Raw genomic sequence first — 17,230 nt, 5'->3', positions numbered from 1 at the left:
CTGCATACATTTATTTAACGATGCACTCTGAACACTTCCAGGAAATATTACTCTAAATGATAGAGTCTGTTTTGAAGATGTGTGCAGGTAATAATTCTGCTCTCCGTGCATTTCAGTGTCAAACATTTCATTCTCAATAGTACTGATGGAAATTTGTTTCCTGATAGCAATAGCCTTGTAAAATATATCAAATATAAATGGATGACATCTGTTGGTGGGATTTTCGAGGTGGCCGGATACCGTCAGAAATTTCAGACAATACAATTGTGTTTAAAGATATAACCTTTATTTTGACCAGCAGCTGCTAGGGGAAATCATCAAAGGGTTGGAGAAACTCCCAAGATGGAGCAGCTAGACTTCTTCAATAAATTCTAATGTATGCAATTCTAAATAGATCAATTATAGGTTTTCTTATCAATTGTTCCCGCCTTTTGTCAGTTCCTGATTAAAAAGTGCTGTGCTCCGAAAGCTTGTGGCTTGTGCTAACGGTTGAATGTTTAGAACTGAGGATTGGATCTGAGCGAGTGAATAAGTTTTATGAGCTACATGTGATCAAATTGCTTTTGGGTCAGCTATTGTCAGGAACAAACAACATTTGTAATAATTCATGTGTTTCCACATTTGTTGGAGAACAACTTCTCACATTGGCAAACTTTTATTTCCACAATAACACTTCATAGGCTGCATTTATGCTCTCAGTTGCTATGCCACAAGACTTCTATGTAATAAATGGGGAGTTGCGAGCTCATAATTAAATCCGATCCTACTGCTTAGTCCGCATTAGGCTGGAGGATTACCAAACTTGCTCCAATGTGTTTTGCTCACCACAGTCCTGAGGCATGACAAAAGACTTATTTTAGTTTTTAGTCCATTATAATGGAGAAAGAAACCTTAATACTTCTATATTCATTGTGATTCCTAGGTAATGTGGAGGTGTCCAGGACAAAGCTTCACAGCTAAATTGCAATTTTTAATTCCCAGCATAATAAACAACCTTGAGAGTTTTGTTTATTTGACTTGCAGCTACTTGTAGACTAAGCAGCATCCTAACACAGTTTGAACCTAATGCATTATGATGGTGATTTTCCTTTTTAACTATTACAATTTTAAACAATATCGCCATGATCCCCATACCAACCAAATTCCCAATTGTACCCTCAAATTAAAAAAAAAGTCTTTTGTTGGAGAGACTTGGATTTAGGTAATTGTCTTACAGTGTCTTAAGTGACTGCATGTGCAATAGGTTACTTAAAAGATTAATCACTATTATAATGTAGGCAGGTGCAGCAGCTAATTCCAACAAAATCCTCAAGGGGGTTGGGGCAAAGGAGCTCAGTCTGAGCTCTTGAGTGGAAAAACTTTCAAGATTGAGGTGAGTTACTTGCCATAGAATACACAACAATGATTTGCTCTTGCAAGCACCATTATTGTCATATTTACTAAGCAGCTGAAAATGGTTGGGCTACTTTCCTTGATCCTACCTGCCAAAGACTTCGCATGTCCCCTCCTGGCTCTTCTCTTTAGGTCCTTCCTGGCTAACTTGTAACTCTCAAACGCCCTAACTGAGCCTTCAGGTCTCATCTTTACATAAGTCTCCTTCTTCCTCTTCACATGGGATTCAACTTCTTTAGTAAACCACAGTTGCCTTCGTTCGACTGCTTCCCCCCCGCCTGACAGGTACATACTTGTCAAGGACGTGCAGTAGCTGTTCCTTGAACAAGCTCCGCATTTCAATTGTGCCCATCCCCTGCAGTTGCCTTCCACATGGTCCACTTTGGTAGGAATAATGGTAGGAAGGATTATTACTTACGGGGCGAAAAACTGCAGCAGGCGACGGTGCAGAGGGACCTTGGGGTCCTTGTGCATGAGTCGCAAAAACCCAGCTTGCAGGTGCAGCAGGTGGTCAGGAAGGCGAATGGGATGCTGGCCTTCATAGCGAGGGGGATTGAATATAAAAGTACGGAGGTCTTGCTGCGGCTGTATAGGGCATTGGTGAGGCCGCAGCTGGAGTACTGTGTGCAGTTTTGGGCGCTGTACTTACGCAAGGATATTTTGGCCTTGGAGGGAGTGCAGAGGAGGTTTACTAGGCTGATACCGGAGTTGAGGGGGTTGAGCTATGAGAAGAGGCTGAATAAACTAGGCTTGTACTCGTTAGAGTTTAGAAGAATGAGGGGAGATCTCATTGAGACGTATAAGATGATGAATGAGACGGATAGGATAGAGGTGGAGAGACTCTTCCCGCTCAGAAAGGACAGTAGGACTAGGGGGCACAGCCTCAAGATAAAGAGGGGGCGGTTTAGAACGGAGTTGAGGAGGAACTTCTTCACTCAAAGGGTGGTGAATCTCTGGAATTCTCTGCCCGTTGAAGTGGTGGAGGCTACCTCGCTAAATATTTTTAAGACGCTGCTTGATGGGTTTTTGATAGGAGAGGTGATTAAGGGTTATGGGGAGAGGGCGGGAAAGTGGAACTGAGCCACGACAGATCAGCCATGATCTTATTGAATGGCGGGGCAGGCTCGAAGAGCTAGATGGACTACTCCTGCTCCTATTTCTTATGTTCTTATGTTCACCTAATCGCATCATAATTTCCTTTCCCCAAGCTATAACTCTTGCACTGCAGAAAGTATCTATCCCTTCCCATTGCTAAAGTAAACGTAACCAAACTGTGGCCCAAAAAGGAAAGCATCCATTCTGACAAGTCCCCTTAGGGTTTTATATGTTCAATAAAACGGCCTTTCCATTCTTCTAAATTTCAATGGATACAGGCCCAACCTGTCCAAATTTTCCTCATAGGATAACACCCTCATTCCAGGAATCAGTTGAAGGGCCCTTTTCTGAACTTCTAATGCAATTATGCCCCTTCTTAAGAACAGCATCCCATTCACCTTCCTGACCACCTGCTGCACCTGCAAGCTGGGTTTTTGCGACTCATGCACAAGGACCCCGAGGTCCCTCTGCACCGTCGCCTGCTGCAGTTTTTCGCCACGTAAGTAATAGTCCTTCCTACCATTCTTCCTACCAAAGTGGACCACCTCACACTTGCCAACATTAAATTCCATTTGCCATTTCCTGGCCCATTCGCCCAGCCTATCTAGATCCTTCTGCAGACTCTCCACACCCTCCGCACAATTTGCCTTTCCCCCAATCTTGGTGTCATCAGCAAATTTCGACACCCTGCACTCAGTTCCCTCCTCCAGATCATCTATATAAATGGTAAATAGCTGAGGCCCCAGCACCGACCCCTGGGGCACCCCACTAGTCACCAACCGCCAATCCGAATAGCACCCATTGACCCCCACTCTCTGCCTCCTATTTGACAACCAATCCTCTATCCACGCTAACACCCTACCCCCAACTCCATGTCCCCTGACCTTCTGCAATAACCTCTTGTGAGGTACCTTGTCAAACGCCTTCTGAAAATCCAGAAAGACCACATCCACCGGCTCTCCTCTATCCACTGCCCTAGACACATCCTCATAGAACTCCAGTAAATTTGTCAGACACGACTTCCCTTTAATGAAACCGTGTTGCGTCCGCCCTATCAAGCAATTGCCTTCAAGATGCCTCGCAATTTCCTCCTTAATGACGGATTCTAACATTTTACCTACCACAGACGTTAAACTAACCGGCCTATAATTCCCCGCCTTTTGCCTGGCACCCTTCTTAAACAACGGCGTAACATTAGCCGTTTTCCAATCTTCCGGCACTTCCCCGGAATCCAGCGACGTCTGGAAAATAACCACCAAGGCATCCACTATAACCTCCGCCATTTCTTTCAGAACCCTCGGATGCATTCCATCCGGTCCTGGGGACTTGTCCACAATCAGCCCCTTCTTAAATAAGGGGACCAAAACTGTCCACAGTACACTTGAACAAGCATAGATCTGTGAGAGGAAAGTAGTATTTAACCAACTTCGTTTTTGGTGAGGTAGCCACGAGAATTGATGTGGCCTTTATGAACTTCCAAGGGATGGTTGATAAAGTGCCGCACAATATGCATGCCAGCAAATTTAAACCCATGGAATGAAAGGCACAGCATAGACGCAAGTTGATTGAGTTTCAGGAAGTACAATAGTGGTAAACGGTTTTTGGACTGGAAGAAGGTATCCATTGTGGTTCTCCTGTGGTTAATAAAAGGACCATTGTTTTTCTTGATGTGTGTGTATATGAGCTAGATGAGTGCACAGGGCACAATTTCAAAACTTGCATATGACACAAAACTTGGGAAATATTGTGAATTGAGTATGTTGATAGACTTTTGAGGACAGGTGGAATAGGTGGACATGTGGCAGGTTAAAATTAATGCAGAGAAGTGTGTGCTTTGATAAGAAAAATCGGGGCTTACAATACAAACTGAAGGATACCATTCTAAAGTCTGTCTGCGACAGGAAGGGATAGAGCATGCAAGCAAAAGAATGCACCAACAAATCGGGTCCACGTAAAGGCTAGCATAAAGACACTTTACCTGAATGCATGTAGCATTCGAAACAAAGAAAATGAGTTGACGGCACAAATCGGTATAAATGGGTATGATCTAGTGGCCATTACAGAAGTGTGGTTGCAGGGTGACCGGGACTGTGAACTGAATATCCAAGGGTATCAGACATTTCAGACGGATAGATAGGAAGGAAAAGGAGGCGGGGTAGATCTGTTAATTAAGGATAACCACAGTAAAAAGTCTGACAACACCAGGTTTTAGTCCAACCGATTTATTTGATAGTAAACACACAAGCTTTTGAGGTTTCCCTCTTCGTCAGGTGAATGGAGAGTTCTGGCCTCAGACAGAGCATATAAAGCACAGACAGTTTAGAGATTACTGATTAGAATGTGAATCTTTACACCTAACCTGCTGTTCAAGTCCTAAAGTGGTTGACAATGTGAGTGGAAGGAGCACTGATCACAGGTTAAAGAGATGTATATTGTCTCCAGACAGTACAGTAAGTGAGGTTTTGCAAACCCAGGCAAGTCACGGGGGTTACAGATAGTGTGACATGAACCCAAGGTCCCTGTTGAGACTGTCCTTATGTGTGCGGAACTTGGCTATCATAGGTTAGGTGTTAAGATTCGCATTCTAATCGGTAATCTCTAAACTGTCTGTGCTTTATATGCTCTGTCTGAGGCCAGAACTCTCCATTCACCTGACGAAGAGGGAAACCTCGAAAGCTTGTGCGTTTACTATCAAATAAATCGGTTGGACTAAAACCTGGTGTTGTCAGACTTTTTACTGTGTTTACCCCAGTCCAACGCCGGCACATCCACATCATGACAATTAAGGATAACATCAGAGCAGTAGTGAGAGACGATCTAGGCTCCAAGGAGCAAAATGTGGAATCAATGTGGGTGGAGAAAAGGAATAGTAAGGGGAAAAAGTCACCGGTGGGCGCAGTCTATAGGCCCCCAAAAATAATTTCGAGGTGGGGCGGGCTATAAACAAGCAAATAACAGATGTGTGTAAAAATGGAACAGCAATAATCATGGGGAATTTTAATCTACATATTGATTGGTCGACTCAAGTCGGACGCAGTGGACTTGAGGAAGAGTTCTTAGAATGCTGTCAGTATAGTTTCCTCGAACAGTTTGTTACAGAACCTAGGAGGGAGCGAGCTATCTTGGATCTGGTCCTGTGTGATGAGACAGGTAAAATTAGTGATCTTCTTGTGAGGGATCCTCTTGGAATGAGTGATCACAATATGGTTGAATTTCTAATACAGATGGAGGGTGAGAAAGTAGAGCCCCAAATCAGTGTCATCTGCTTGAACAAGGGGGAGTACGATAGGATGAGGGCTGAGTTGGCTAATGTAGACTGGGAGCACAGACTAGTTGGTAGGACAGCTGAGGAACAGTGGAGGATTTTTAAGGAGATTTTTCTCAGTACTCAGCAAAAATATATTCCAGTGAAAAAGAAGGAATGTAAGAAAAGGAATAACCAGCCATGGATAACTAAGGAAATAAAGGAGAGTATCAAATTAAATACAGAGTGGCCAAAATTAGTGGGGAACTAGAAGATTGGGAAAGCTTTAAAAAACAACAAAGAACGACTAAGAAAGCGATAAAGAAAGGAAAGATAGATTATGAAACTAAACTAGCACAAAATATAAAAACCGATAGTAAAAGTTTTTATAAATATATAAAATGGAAAAGAGTGCTAAAGTAAATATTGGACCCTTAGAAGCTGAGAAGGGGGATTTAATAATGGGAAATGAGGAAATGGCCGAGGCCTTAAACAAGTTTCTTGTGTCGGTCTTCACGGTAGAGGACACAAATAGCATGCTGATAATTGACGGTTCATGGGACTGTAGGGGGTGAGGACCTTAAAACGATTACTATTACTAAGGAGGTAGTGCTTGGTATGCTAATGGGATTAAAGGTGGACAAGTCCCCGGGCCCGGATGGAATGCATCCGAGTATACTAAAAGAAACGGCAGAAGTAATAGCAGATGTGTTGGTTGTAATTTATCAAAATTTGCTGGACTCTGGGGAGGTGCCAACTGATTGGAAAACAGCTAATGTAACGCCACTGTTTAAAAAAGAGATAGACAAAAGGCTACAGGCCAGTTAGCTTAACGTCCAGAGTTGGGAAAATGCTGGAATCCATCATTAAGGAAGAAATAGCAGGACACCTGGAAATGAATGGTTCAATCAAGCAAACGCAGCATGGATTCATGAAGGGAAAGTTATGTTTGACGAATTTACTGGATTTTTATGAAGATGTAACGAGTGCAATTGACAGAGGGGAACCGGTGGATGTGGTGTTTTTAGATTCCCAGAAGGTGTTCAATAAGGTGCCTCACAAAAGGTTGCTGCATAAGATTAAGGTACATGGAGTTGAGGGTAAAGTGTTAGCGTGGATTGAGGATTGGCTATCTAACAGGAAACAGAGAGTTGGAATAAATGGGTGTTTTCCCGGTTGACAGTTGGTGACTAGTGGCGTGCCGCAGGGATCAGTGCTGGGGCCTCAACTGTTTTACCATATACATAAACAATCTGGAGGAGGGAGCCGAATGTAGGGTAACAAAGTTTGCGGATAACACAGATGAGTGGGAAAGCAAATCGCATGGAGGATGCGGAAAAGAGATTTGGATAGGCTAAGTGAGTGGGCAAGGATTTGGCAGATGGCAAGTGTGAGATTATCCACTTTGGAAGGAATAATCGTAAAATGGACTATTATTTAAATCGTGAAAAATTACAACATGCTATCGTGCAGAGGGACCTGGGGGTCCTTGTGCATGAATCGCCAAAACTCAGTTTGCAGGTGCAGCAGGTGATCAGGAAGGCAAATGGAATATTGACCTTTATCGCGAGAGGGACGGAATATAAAAGCAGGGAGGTCTTGCTGCAATTGTACAAGGTACTGGTGAGGCCGCAACTGGATTGCTGTGTGCAATTTTGGTCCCCTTATTTGCGAAAGGATGTATTGGCTTTGGAGGGAGTACAGAGAAGATTCACCCAGGTTGATTCTGGAGATGAGGGGGTTGGCTTATGAGGAGAGATTGAGTAGACTGGACCTGTACTTGTATAGAAGGCTGAGGGGAGATCTTATGGAGACATATAAGATAATGAAGGGGTTAGATAAGGTAGAAGTAGAGAGATTATTTCCACTTAGAAAGGAAACAAGAAGTAGAGGGCACAGCCTCAAAATAAGGGGGAGTCAATTTAGAACAGAGTTGAGGAAGAACAACTTCTCCCAGAGGGTGGTGAATCTTTGGAATTCTCTGCCCATTGAAGCAGTGGAGGCTACCTCGTTAAATGTGTTTAAGTCACAGATAGATTCTTGACCAATAAGGGAATTGAGGGTTATGGGGAGCAGGCAGGTAAGTGGAACTGAACTACTATCAGATCAGCAATTATCTTATTGAATGGCGGGGCAGGCTCAAGGGGCTAGATAGCCTACCCCTGTTCCTATTTCTTATGTTCTTAAAAGGGTTGCGGTAACAGGCATATGTGCACAGATCTTGGGATGTAGCGGGGCAGTTTGAGAAAGTGGTTAATAAGGGATTCTGGCATTTATTAAGGTATCGAGAACAAATAATGCAAGTTATGCAGCAAGTGACTAGTATTTGGAGTGCACTATCTAAGAGAGTGGTGAGGGCAAAATCAGTTATGGTTTTCTAAAAGGAATTGGAAAAGTATCTGAAGAGAGAAAACTGCAGAATTACGAGGAGATGTTAGGGAGTCAAACTAGCTAAGTTCTTGCAAAAAGCTGGTATAAGTTCGAAATGCTCAGTTGTCTCCTGTGCTGTAACCATTCTACGACTTCATTATTCTGCGAATGCAAAACAACAGTGTTAAGTCACAAAATTTCAAATTTCAAAATGGCCTTCTGGGCCTTGCAAGGTATAGGAGTCTCTGCTGTTGGCTACAATGCTATTGGTCATATTAGTAATTAATAGCTTCAAACTAAACATAACACACGAAAGGTGTGAAACTGTGTAAGTTCATTGCAGAGATGTAAATTGGCCAGTTTTCCATTCAAATTGTTTTTAAGAGGAAATGAGTAATGCACTCTTGTGGAACAGTCCTCATGATCATGTACACCTTGTGCAACCGTCAATCATGACCATGGGATGTAGGTTTGAGCTTACTCTGGACAAATAGATGAAAATGTGCTTTGTGTATATTTGACTTTTCAATGAAATAGGCAAGGGTCTGTACATATCACAATCCCATTTTGCAGCCAAAATGTAGCTAAACCATATTGCTTTGGCTGATTATTGTATTTACAATGGGGCTTATCCCATCAGCCTGAAGTAACAGCATTAATTGTAGAAACAATAATTGGGGTCATGTGCACTAATAAATAAAAGTTAGCATGGATTTGTTAAAGAAAAATCGTTTTTGACTAACTTGATAGTTTTTTAACGCTATATTGATGAATTTACTGCGGTTTATTTTGTGTGTATAGATTTTCAAAACATGTTAGATTAAATATCACACAATAGATTTGTTAGCAAAAATAAAACCCTTGGAACTAAAAATCATTGGCAGCCTGGATATAAAATTGGCAAATGGACAGAAAGCTGAGGGTCATATATGAAGATCCTTGTGCTTTTGGTGAAAAATTCATGTTTTCTTTTTATGAAGGTCCCTTTAAATCCAGAGTGCATCTAAATTCTGGGGTTGGAATCTATAACCCAAAATTATTAGCTTGAGATCATTTCCAAGAAATGCATGTGTGATTCTAGTTGGCATGGAAGTGGCAGCTAACTAAAGCCATAGGTAAATAGCCAAGGAACGGAGTGTCAAGGGACAGCTGGTGTTCTGCTACAGCTGGGCAGGAAAAAGACATTTTCACACAGTACTGCTTTATAGCAGAAGAAGCAATATTTTTCTGCAGAGGGCAGATTAGAATCGACTATACTGTCTTAGTTTATTTCTAGGGGTCAGACAAAGGAATCTGTCCAGTCAGGACTGAGATCTGGAAAATTGGGTAAAGTGGAGCAATTGGCAAAGACCCTAAAATGGTTCAACTCGGTGGTGAGGAGTGGTGAAACTCTGCCAGAGTTCTGGGCAAAAATTTGGCAACACTCTCTTGATGTTATATCAATGCCAGCACACATTGTGGTATTAGTTTAAAGTTGAATTTACTTATTTGTTTGAAGTCACTGATAGAGTATAGAATGCTCTGAAGGCCTGCACTGTGGGTCTTGATCAGCCTGTTGAGTTGACAGATGTGTGCCCTGATTGGATTGGCAAGTAACTGTCTGTCGTGTTCCTGGTTATTCAGTTGTTAGTACACTTTGCAATAGTCCGTTCTGTTCTGTATCACAATGGTTCCTCCTTTGTCTGCTGGTTTGGCGATGATGTTGCGATTGATCTTGAGGGCGTGGGTGCATTGCGTTGTGCTCGGGTGACGTTCTGGGCTATCTTATGAGTTTGGCTATTGAGTCTGGCATTGACGTATCTCTGGACAGCTTGAGCATACATGTTGAGCTGAGAGCAGCAGCCATCCGGAAGGGTCCAGTTTGATTTGTCCTTCAGTCACAGCTGTTGGCTGTTCTGGTACGCAGGCAGATTTTAGTTGAAATTGTGTGTGTTGGCTAAAACTCTTGTGAACTGAAGGGCTGTATTGCACTCTGAGTTGAATTTCTTGGATAACCAAAATGAAGAGAGTGTTCTGGATACAAGATTGCAGAGTTGAAAAATATTAGAACTAGAGGAGTTCTGACTTGAGATGGCTACGCTTATGATGCTAGAGACGTATGTGTTGAGCAAAGAGTCTATTGTAGGACACTTGGAGATTTGAACAGAAAACCTTTTTGTAAGTAAGCAGAAGGCCCACGAAATATAATTCCATATATGAATGATTGAAACAATGTTCGGATCAAGTCGTTAATTTTCACATTTTTTGGTAAGTGTCTGGCTGGAGTTAATTGGGGGTCCGAGTCAAGCAAAGTGAAGTTCTCAGTTCTAAGTAATTGGATTCTTCATGCTTTTGATTTCTTTAATGTAACTGACTAAGATAGAGTATTCATGTTTTTTGATCTTTGCAGTAAAATTCTCTTAAACTCTGAACCTTGTTGGTTTTTAATCTTTTAGTAAATACCTGTTTTTTCTTGAAATTCCAAAAAAAAACACGTTATTGGCCTTTATCACGATCGTTACATAATCCTGATTCTTGTGTAAAGAAGGCGTATTCATTGCTACAATGAATGTATTTTATGCTGATGCCCTACGCATAGGCATATCCAGGGTAACTGACCAGAAGCATGGTAAAGATCTTGCATAAGCATAACATGCTTTCCCTGTTGGGTTTTGATGGTGAAGGAACTTTGCTGCAAAGTGAAGGAGAATACTCATGTAAATTTTATATGGTACACAGTGGTAGTACACTAAAATGACTTACCTGGTCACTTTATAGGACATTGCTATATGCACATTGGCTGCTCTGTTTACCTACTGTGCAACAGCTACTTCTTGAAAAGTAATTCATTAATTGAGTGTTTTTCATTCTAATATGTGGTAACAAGTAAAGGTTAAAGGACATGGAAGGAAATTATTTTCCAGCACCATTGTATCATTATATCAGGACTGTTTGGGCAGGAGTTATCATGCATGTCTACTGACCATGAATAAACAGTTGTGTGCAGTTGTAAGCTAATTTGATAATCATGGGATAATTTAAAATTTTGCTACTAAAATATAACTACCAATTAGGATCAAATGAATTATGGTTCACTGATGTTTCTGTGTGCAGTCTTTTTTGTATCTGATGGAAATGGATATTAACCGAGTTGGTTTTTTCAAATCCTGACTTGACAGTGCAGTTATGTAGTAATGTTCTGCTTATTTAATCTGTGCCCTCTCGCTGTTGATTCTTTTACAAGTGGGAGTAGTTCCTTCCTGTCTACTCGATCTAGCCCCCTTATGACCTTGAACATCTCTATCAATAGATGTTGCTTTATTAATATTTAATCACCTTTTTGTGCTTGAATGAATTATTTTCCTTAAACTTCTGTGCTGTTGCCACAGTTTTAGTCATCTTGTCTGACGTTGCTCATGTACTGTCAATTGAATATTTTGCTAATTGAATATATAGTAAAATTATAATGCAAATGATGTATTGAAAAATGAAATTATTTAGTGTTCACCACTAAAATTAATTTGTTTTGTTGCAGTTCAGTTCCATGTTGCTCACTTGTATGAAATCCAGGTAAGCCATCCTAAAACCCATCAAACTGACTCTCTTTCATGCCTCTTCAGTAATATTCACAGAGAATCTGCAAGTACTATCTGTACAGAAAATATAAATGAGGTAGTTCTGAGTGGGTATATGAATGTTAATGACGTGGGAGGAGGTTATACAGAGCTGAGGTCTGAGAGGTGGCGGAGGGAGTGCAAGTGAGACTGAACAAAGAAAATTACAGCACAGGAACAGGACCTTTGGCCCTCCAAGCCTGCACTGACCATGCTGCCCAACTTAACTAAAACCCCCTAAGCTTCCAGGGACCATATCCCTCTATTCCCATCTCATTCATGTACTTGTCAAGATGCCCCTTAAGAGTCACTACCATATCCGCTTCCACTACCTCCTCAGGCAGAGAGTTCCAGGCACCCACTACTCTCTGTGTAAAAAGAAAACTGCCTCGTACATCTTTTTTAAACCTTGCCCCTTGCACCTTAAACCTATGCCCCCTAGTAATTGACTCTTCCACCCTGGGAAAACGCTTTCAATTATCCATTCTGTCCATGCCTCTCATAATCTTGTAGGCTTATATCAGGTCTCCCCTCAACCTCCGTAGCTCCAGTGAGAACAAACCAACCTGTCCTCGTAGCTGATGCCCTCCATACCAAGCAACATCCTGGTAATTTTTTTCTGTATCTTCTCCAAAGCCTCTATATCCTTCTGGTAGTGTGGCAACCAGAATTGAACACTATATTCCAAGTGTGACCTAACTAAGGTTCTGTAAAGTTGCAACATGACTTGCCAATTTTTACATTCAGTACCCCAGCCGATGAAGAAAAGCATACCGTATGCCTTCTTGACTACTTTCTCCACCTGCGTACCTGTACACCCAGATCACTTTGCCTATCAATACTCCTAAGGGTTCTGCCATTTACTGTTTATTTCCTATCTGTATTAGACCTTCCAAAACTTGTTACCTCACATTTGTCTGGATTAAACTCCATCTGCCATCTCTCTGCCCAAGTCTCCAACTGATCTATATCCTGTTGTGTCCTCTGATGGTCCTCATCGCTATCCGCAAATCCACAAATCTTTGTGTCTTCCGCAAACTTACTAATCAACCCAGTTACGTTTTCCTCCAAATCATTTATGTATGTTACACACAGCAAAGGTTCCAGCATTGATAACTGAGAAGCACCACTTGTCATAGCCGTCCATTCAGAAATGCACCCTTCCACTGCCATCTTCTGTCTTCTTTGACCGAAGATGTGGAGGTGCCGGCGTTGGACTGGAGTAGGCACAGTAAGAAATCTCACAGCACCAGATTAAAGTCCAACAGGTTTATTTGGTAGCAAAAACCACTAGCTTTCGGAGCGCTGCTACCTTCTTTGAGCCAGTTTTGTATCCACCTTGCCAGCTCGCCTCTGATCCCATGTGACTTCACCTTCTGCACCAGTCTGCCATGAGGGACTTTGTCAAAGGCCTTACTGAAGTCCATGTAGACAACATCCACTGCCCTGCACTCATCAATCACCTTTGTCACTTCCTTGAAAACCTCAATCGAGCTTGTCAGACACGACTTCCCATTCACAAAATCACATTGCCTCTCACTAACACGTCCACTTATTTCCAACTGGGAATGAATCCTCTCCAATAATTTTCCTACTGCTGATGTAAGGCTCTCTGGCTTGTAATTACCTGGATTATCCTTGCTACCTTCTTAAACAAAGAAACAATATTAGCTATTGTCCAATCCTCTGGGACCTCCTCTGTAGCCAGTGAGGATACAAAGATTTCTCTCAAGGCTCCAGCAATTTCCTCTCTTGCCACTCTCAGTATTCTGGGGTATATCCCATCAGGCCCTGGAGACTTGTCTACCTTGATGTCACTCAAGAACCCCAATACCATCACCTTTTTGATCTCAACATGGTTATAGAAAAAAGTGTGAAAGGAAGAGCGAGGTTGAGATTGTGGAGAGGAAAGTGTTTTGACACATGCCAATGTGCAGGGTCAGCGGTAAGTTCTCTCAGCTTTGTGTAGTTTTGACTTTTCAGTATGTTATTACTATTTCTACTCTCAACTAACAGTCATCTTTCTTCATGGATTTTTATGTAAATCTGTGAAAAGAACAGACTTGAATTTATTTAGCCTGTCTCTGAAATTTACATGGCTTTGTGCACAAGGCCATATGAATCAAATTTCTCCCAAATAGTTTCAATTAAATTCTATACACGAGCAATTGTGGAAATGAGGTATGATGGCAGATGCAATTTTCATTAGAATCTTTCTGCAATCCATAATACGTCAGTGTTTATAATACAGGTTGTGCCATTTTGATATTGTAGCTGTTTTTTTTCAATTTTATTTAAGAAGTTGGTGAGGAAACCAACAGGAGAGAAAATCACACTTGACCTCATCCTCTCCCAACCTGCATACCACGGATATATTTGACCATGACGGTATCGGTCAGAATGACCACCTTTTGGAGACAACGTCCTGTCTTCGCATTGAGGATACCCTCCATCCTGCTATATGGCACTATAACTGTGCTAAATGGGTTTGATTTCAAACCGATCTAGCACCTCATGACTGGGCAACCAGGAAGCATTGTGGGCCAACAGCAGCAGCAGAATTGTACTCAATCACAATCTGTGACATCATGGCTTGGCATATCCCCCACTGTACTATTATCACCAAGCCAGAGGATCAGCCCTGTTCAATGAAAAGTGCAGGAAGAGCACACCAGGAGTAGGACAAGGCATACCTAAAAATGAGATGTTAACTTGGTGAAGCTACAACACATGCCATGCTCAATGACATTGACTGTGTGCCAAACAACATAAGCAGCAAGTGCTTCATCAATGACCTTCCTTGCATAATAAGGACATGATAATTGCACAGTGTTCACCATTTGTGACACCCCAAAAAACTGAAGCCATCAGTGTCCAAATGCAGCAAGATCTGAACAATATCCAGGCTTGGGCTGACAAGTGACGAGTAACATTTGCATGCCACACAAGTGTCAAACTAAGACCATCACTAACAAGCGTGGTGGCACAATGGTTAGCACTGCTGCCTCATAGTGCCAGGAATCTGGGTTCGATTCCTGGCTTGGGCCGTACTCTGTGCGGAGTCTGCATACTCTCCACCTGGTTGCATGGGTTTCTTCCAGGTGCTCCGATTTCCTCCAACAATGTGAAAGACATGCTGGTTAGGTGCATTGGCCATGCTCAATTCTCCCTCAGTGTACTAGAACAGGCGCAAGAGTGTAGTGACGAGGAGATTTTCACAGTAACTTCATTGCAATATTAATGGAAGCCCACTTATGACACTAATAAATGAACAGTTAAACATAGCCATTGCTTTTTGACAGTCAATGTCATTATCAACACTGAATCCCTCAGTGTCGATATCCTGTGGTTACGATTGACCAGAAAGTGAACTGGACTAGCCATGTAAATACTGTAGCTACCAGAGCAGGTCAGAAGTTAGAAAAACTCACCACCTGACTCCCCAAAACCTATCTACCATCTACAAGGCAGAAGTCAGGGGTGTGACTGAATTTGCCTGGATGAGTGCAGCTCCGACAACACTCAAGAAGCCTGACACCATCCAAGGCAAAGCGGCCTGCTTGATTGGCACTCCATCCACAAGTCTTCACTCCCTCTACCACTGACACAGTGGCAGCAGTGTGTACTAATTGCAATATGTACTGCTGGAACTCGCCAAGCCTCCCTAAACGTCACCTTCCAAAGCCACTGCTGCTACGATCTGGAAGAAGTCTCACCTGATGAAAGAGCAGTGCTCCGAAAGCTCGTGATTCCAAATAAACCTGTTGGACTTTAATCTGATGTTGTGAGACTTATTACTGTGCCCTCCCAGTCCAACGCCAGCATCTCCACATCATGACCACCTGGAAGGACAAGGGCAGCAGATACATGGAAGCACCACTCAGCATCTTGTCTTGAAATGTACATCACCTTCATAAATGTCGATGAGTCAAAATCCTCTAACTCCTTATCAAAAGCACCGAGGGGTTTATCCACATTATAAAGGACTGCAGAAGTTCAGGAAAGCAGCTCACCACTGTCTTCTCAAGAGCAATTAGGGATGGGCAATAAATGCTGGCCTAGCTAGCAAAGTCCACATTCCAGGAATGAAAAAAAATCTATGAAATATAACTTTGTACAAATGAAATGATGTGACAGTTTAAACCTTTTAGTCAAGTTTCTAAGATCTTTGCAAGATAGCACATTTTCAGTAATTGAACAAGTGAATTCTGTAAAATCATTAGCTGTTAACTGGTATTTATTTGGCTTGTTCATGTATTTTTCAAGACATTGTTAACTTGGTCAGGCAGTGGTAGCCTTTAAGGTTCATGGCTTTTGGGAATTTCAATAACTGGAGAAACTGATCCTCAAAATGGTTAACATGCAAAACTAAGATTTGCACAATCCTGTAATAAAAAGTTGGTCTCAAGTTTCTAAGAATGATTTTCCCCTTTTTAAGAAAAAGAATGAAAATGACCATGTAATGCTAAAGTTGTCAGCAAGATTAGTATTTAACACAAAATAAAATTGTTATAACAATGAAGATTCATTACTTGTACACAATTTACTTTTAAGCTTTCAAATGGATGCCTAATTGTAATTTGTAACCAAATTCTCGTTAGTGCTATGTTTGTGTTGACTGAACTCATATTTATCAGGAAACAACATTTACTAGCACCCATGGGGAAAAGTAGAGGGGCCATCATTGTAACAAACAGAACAACTTTATGACATTTGCATATCTTCCTCATTACGCTGTCTAGCTCTGAGTGCATAATGGTGCTGCATTAGGCAATAAAGTCTGGAAATGAGTGCTGATCAGCACTCTTCCTTTGATAATGTAATCACTCTGAAAGACTAATAAGTTTCCAATAGAAACAAAGTAATGATTAATTGAAACTAAATTACCTGTTTTTAAAGGTTTTGTTCACTGTTTTTTTTCTTGGCATTACCCCAATTTTCATTATTAATGCATTCTATTCACATCACCAATTAAGTAAAAAGCATTTCAAGTTTTTTTTGGAAGATTGCATACAACAGTCAAAAACAAGAACTTTTTAAAAAATTGTTGCAATTTTTGCATGCTCAACTCAGCGGGAAAGCACGAACACTATTAGAATTGTACTTATTTTTTAAAATGTTAATAATTCTATTTTTGCACAGAATGAGGAATGGAAATGTGAATTTTCAATAAACATGTTACACACTTGGATTATGTTACACGCGCTTGGATTTTATATTTTAGATGCATCAAACAGTAGTGTATCTGCATAAAAGCATGGTAATGGAAAATGTAATTCACAGGTTAAAGCACACTGGTTAATTGGGCTTGTATTACAACTAGGAATTGCAACTGCCAAAATAGTACTAATAAGACTTGCATTTGATTAGTCTAGAAGACAACTTCTAGAATTCTGCTCGTCTGCATGGTAGATTGGCAGATGTCTTACTTCTGCCAGTTTTCTCCTCAAGAATTTTACTACTTGCTGGTGTGAAATTCCACAGTGACAATATCCCTGTAATAGTTTGGTCAAATGAGTGTCAACAGGCCATATGA

At 41.4% G+C, this 17,230-nt stretch overlaps 1 protein-coding gene across 2 annotated transcripts in view; it reads left to right on the top strand.

Moving 5' to 3' along the window:
• The window catches only part of kdm6a (lysine (K)-specific demethylase 6A), a 233,402-nt gene that overhangs the window by 133,427 nt on the left and 82,745 nt on the right, over positions 1-17,230 (top strand). For both annotated transcript variants that reach the window (XM_080203828.1, XM_080203827.1), the window contains exon 8: positions 11,616-11,650. In XM_080203828.1, coding sequence (XP_080059954.1) covers positions 11,616-11,650 — 35 coding nt within the window. The remainder of the gene's footprint in view (positions 1-11,615; positions 11,651-17,230) is intronic.

This window comes from Carcharhinus amblyrhynchos, chromosome 15 (genome assembly GCF_965287045.1).
Source record: "Carcharhinus amblyrhynchos chromosome 15, sCarAmb.v2.hapA, whole genome shotgun sequence".
Taxonomy (NCBI): Eukaryota; Metazoa; Chordata; class Chondrichthyes; order Carcharhiniformes; family Carcharhinidae; genus Carcharhinus; species Carcharhinus amblyrhynchos.
This window is presented reverse-complemented; position numbering and strand designations above follow the sequence as displayed.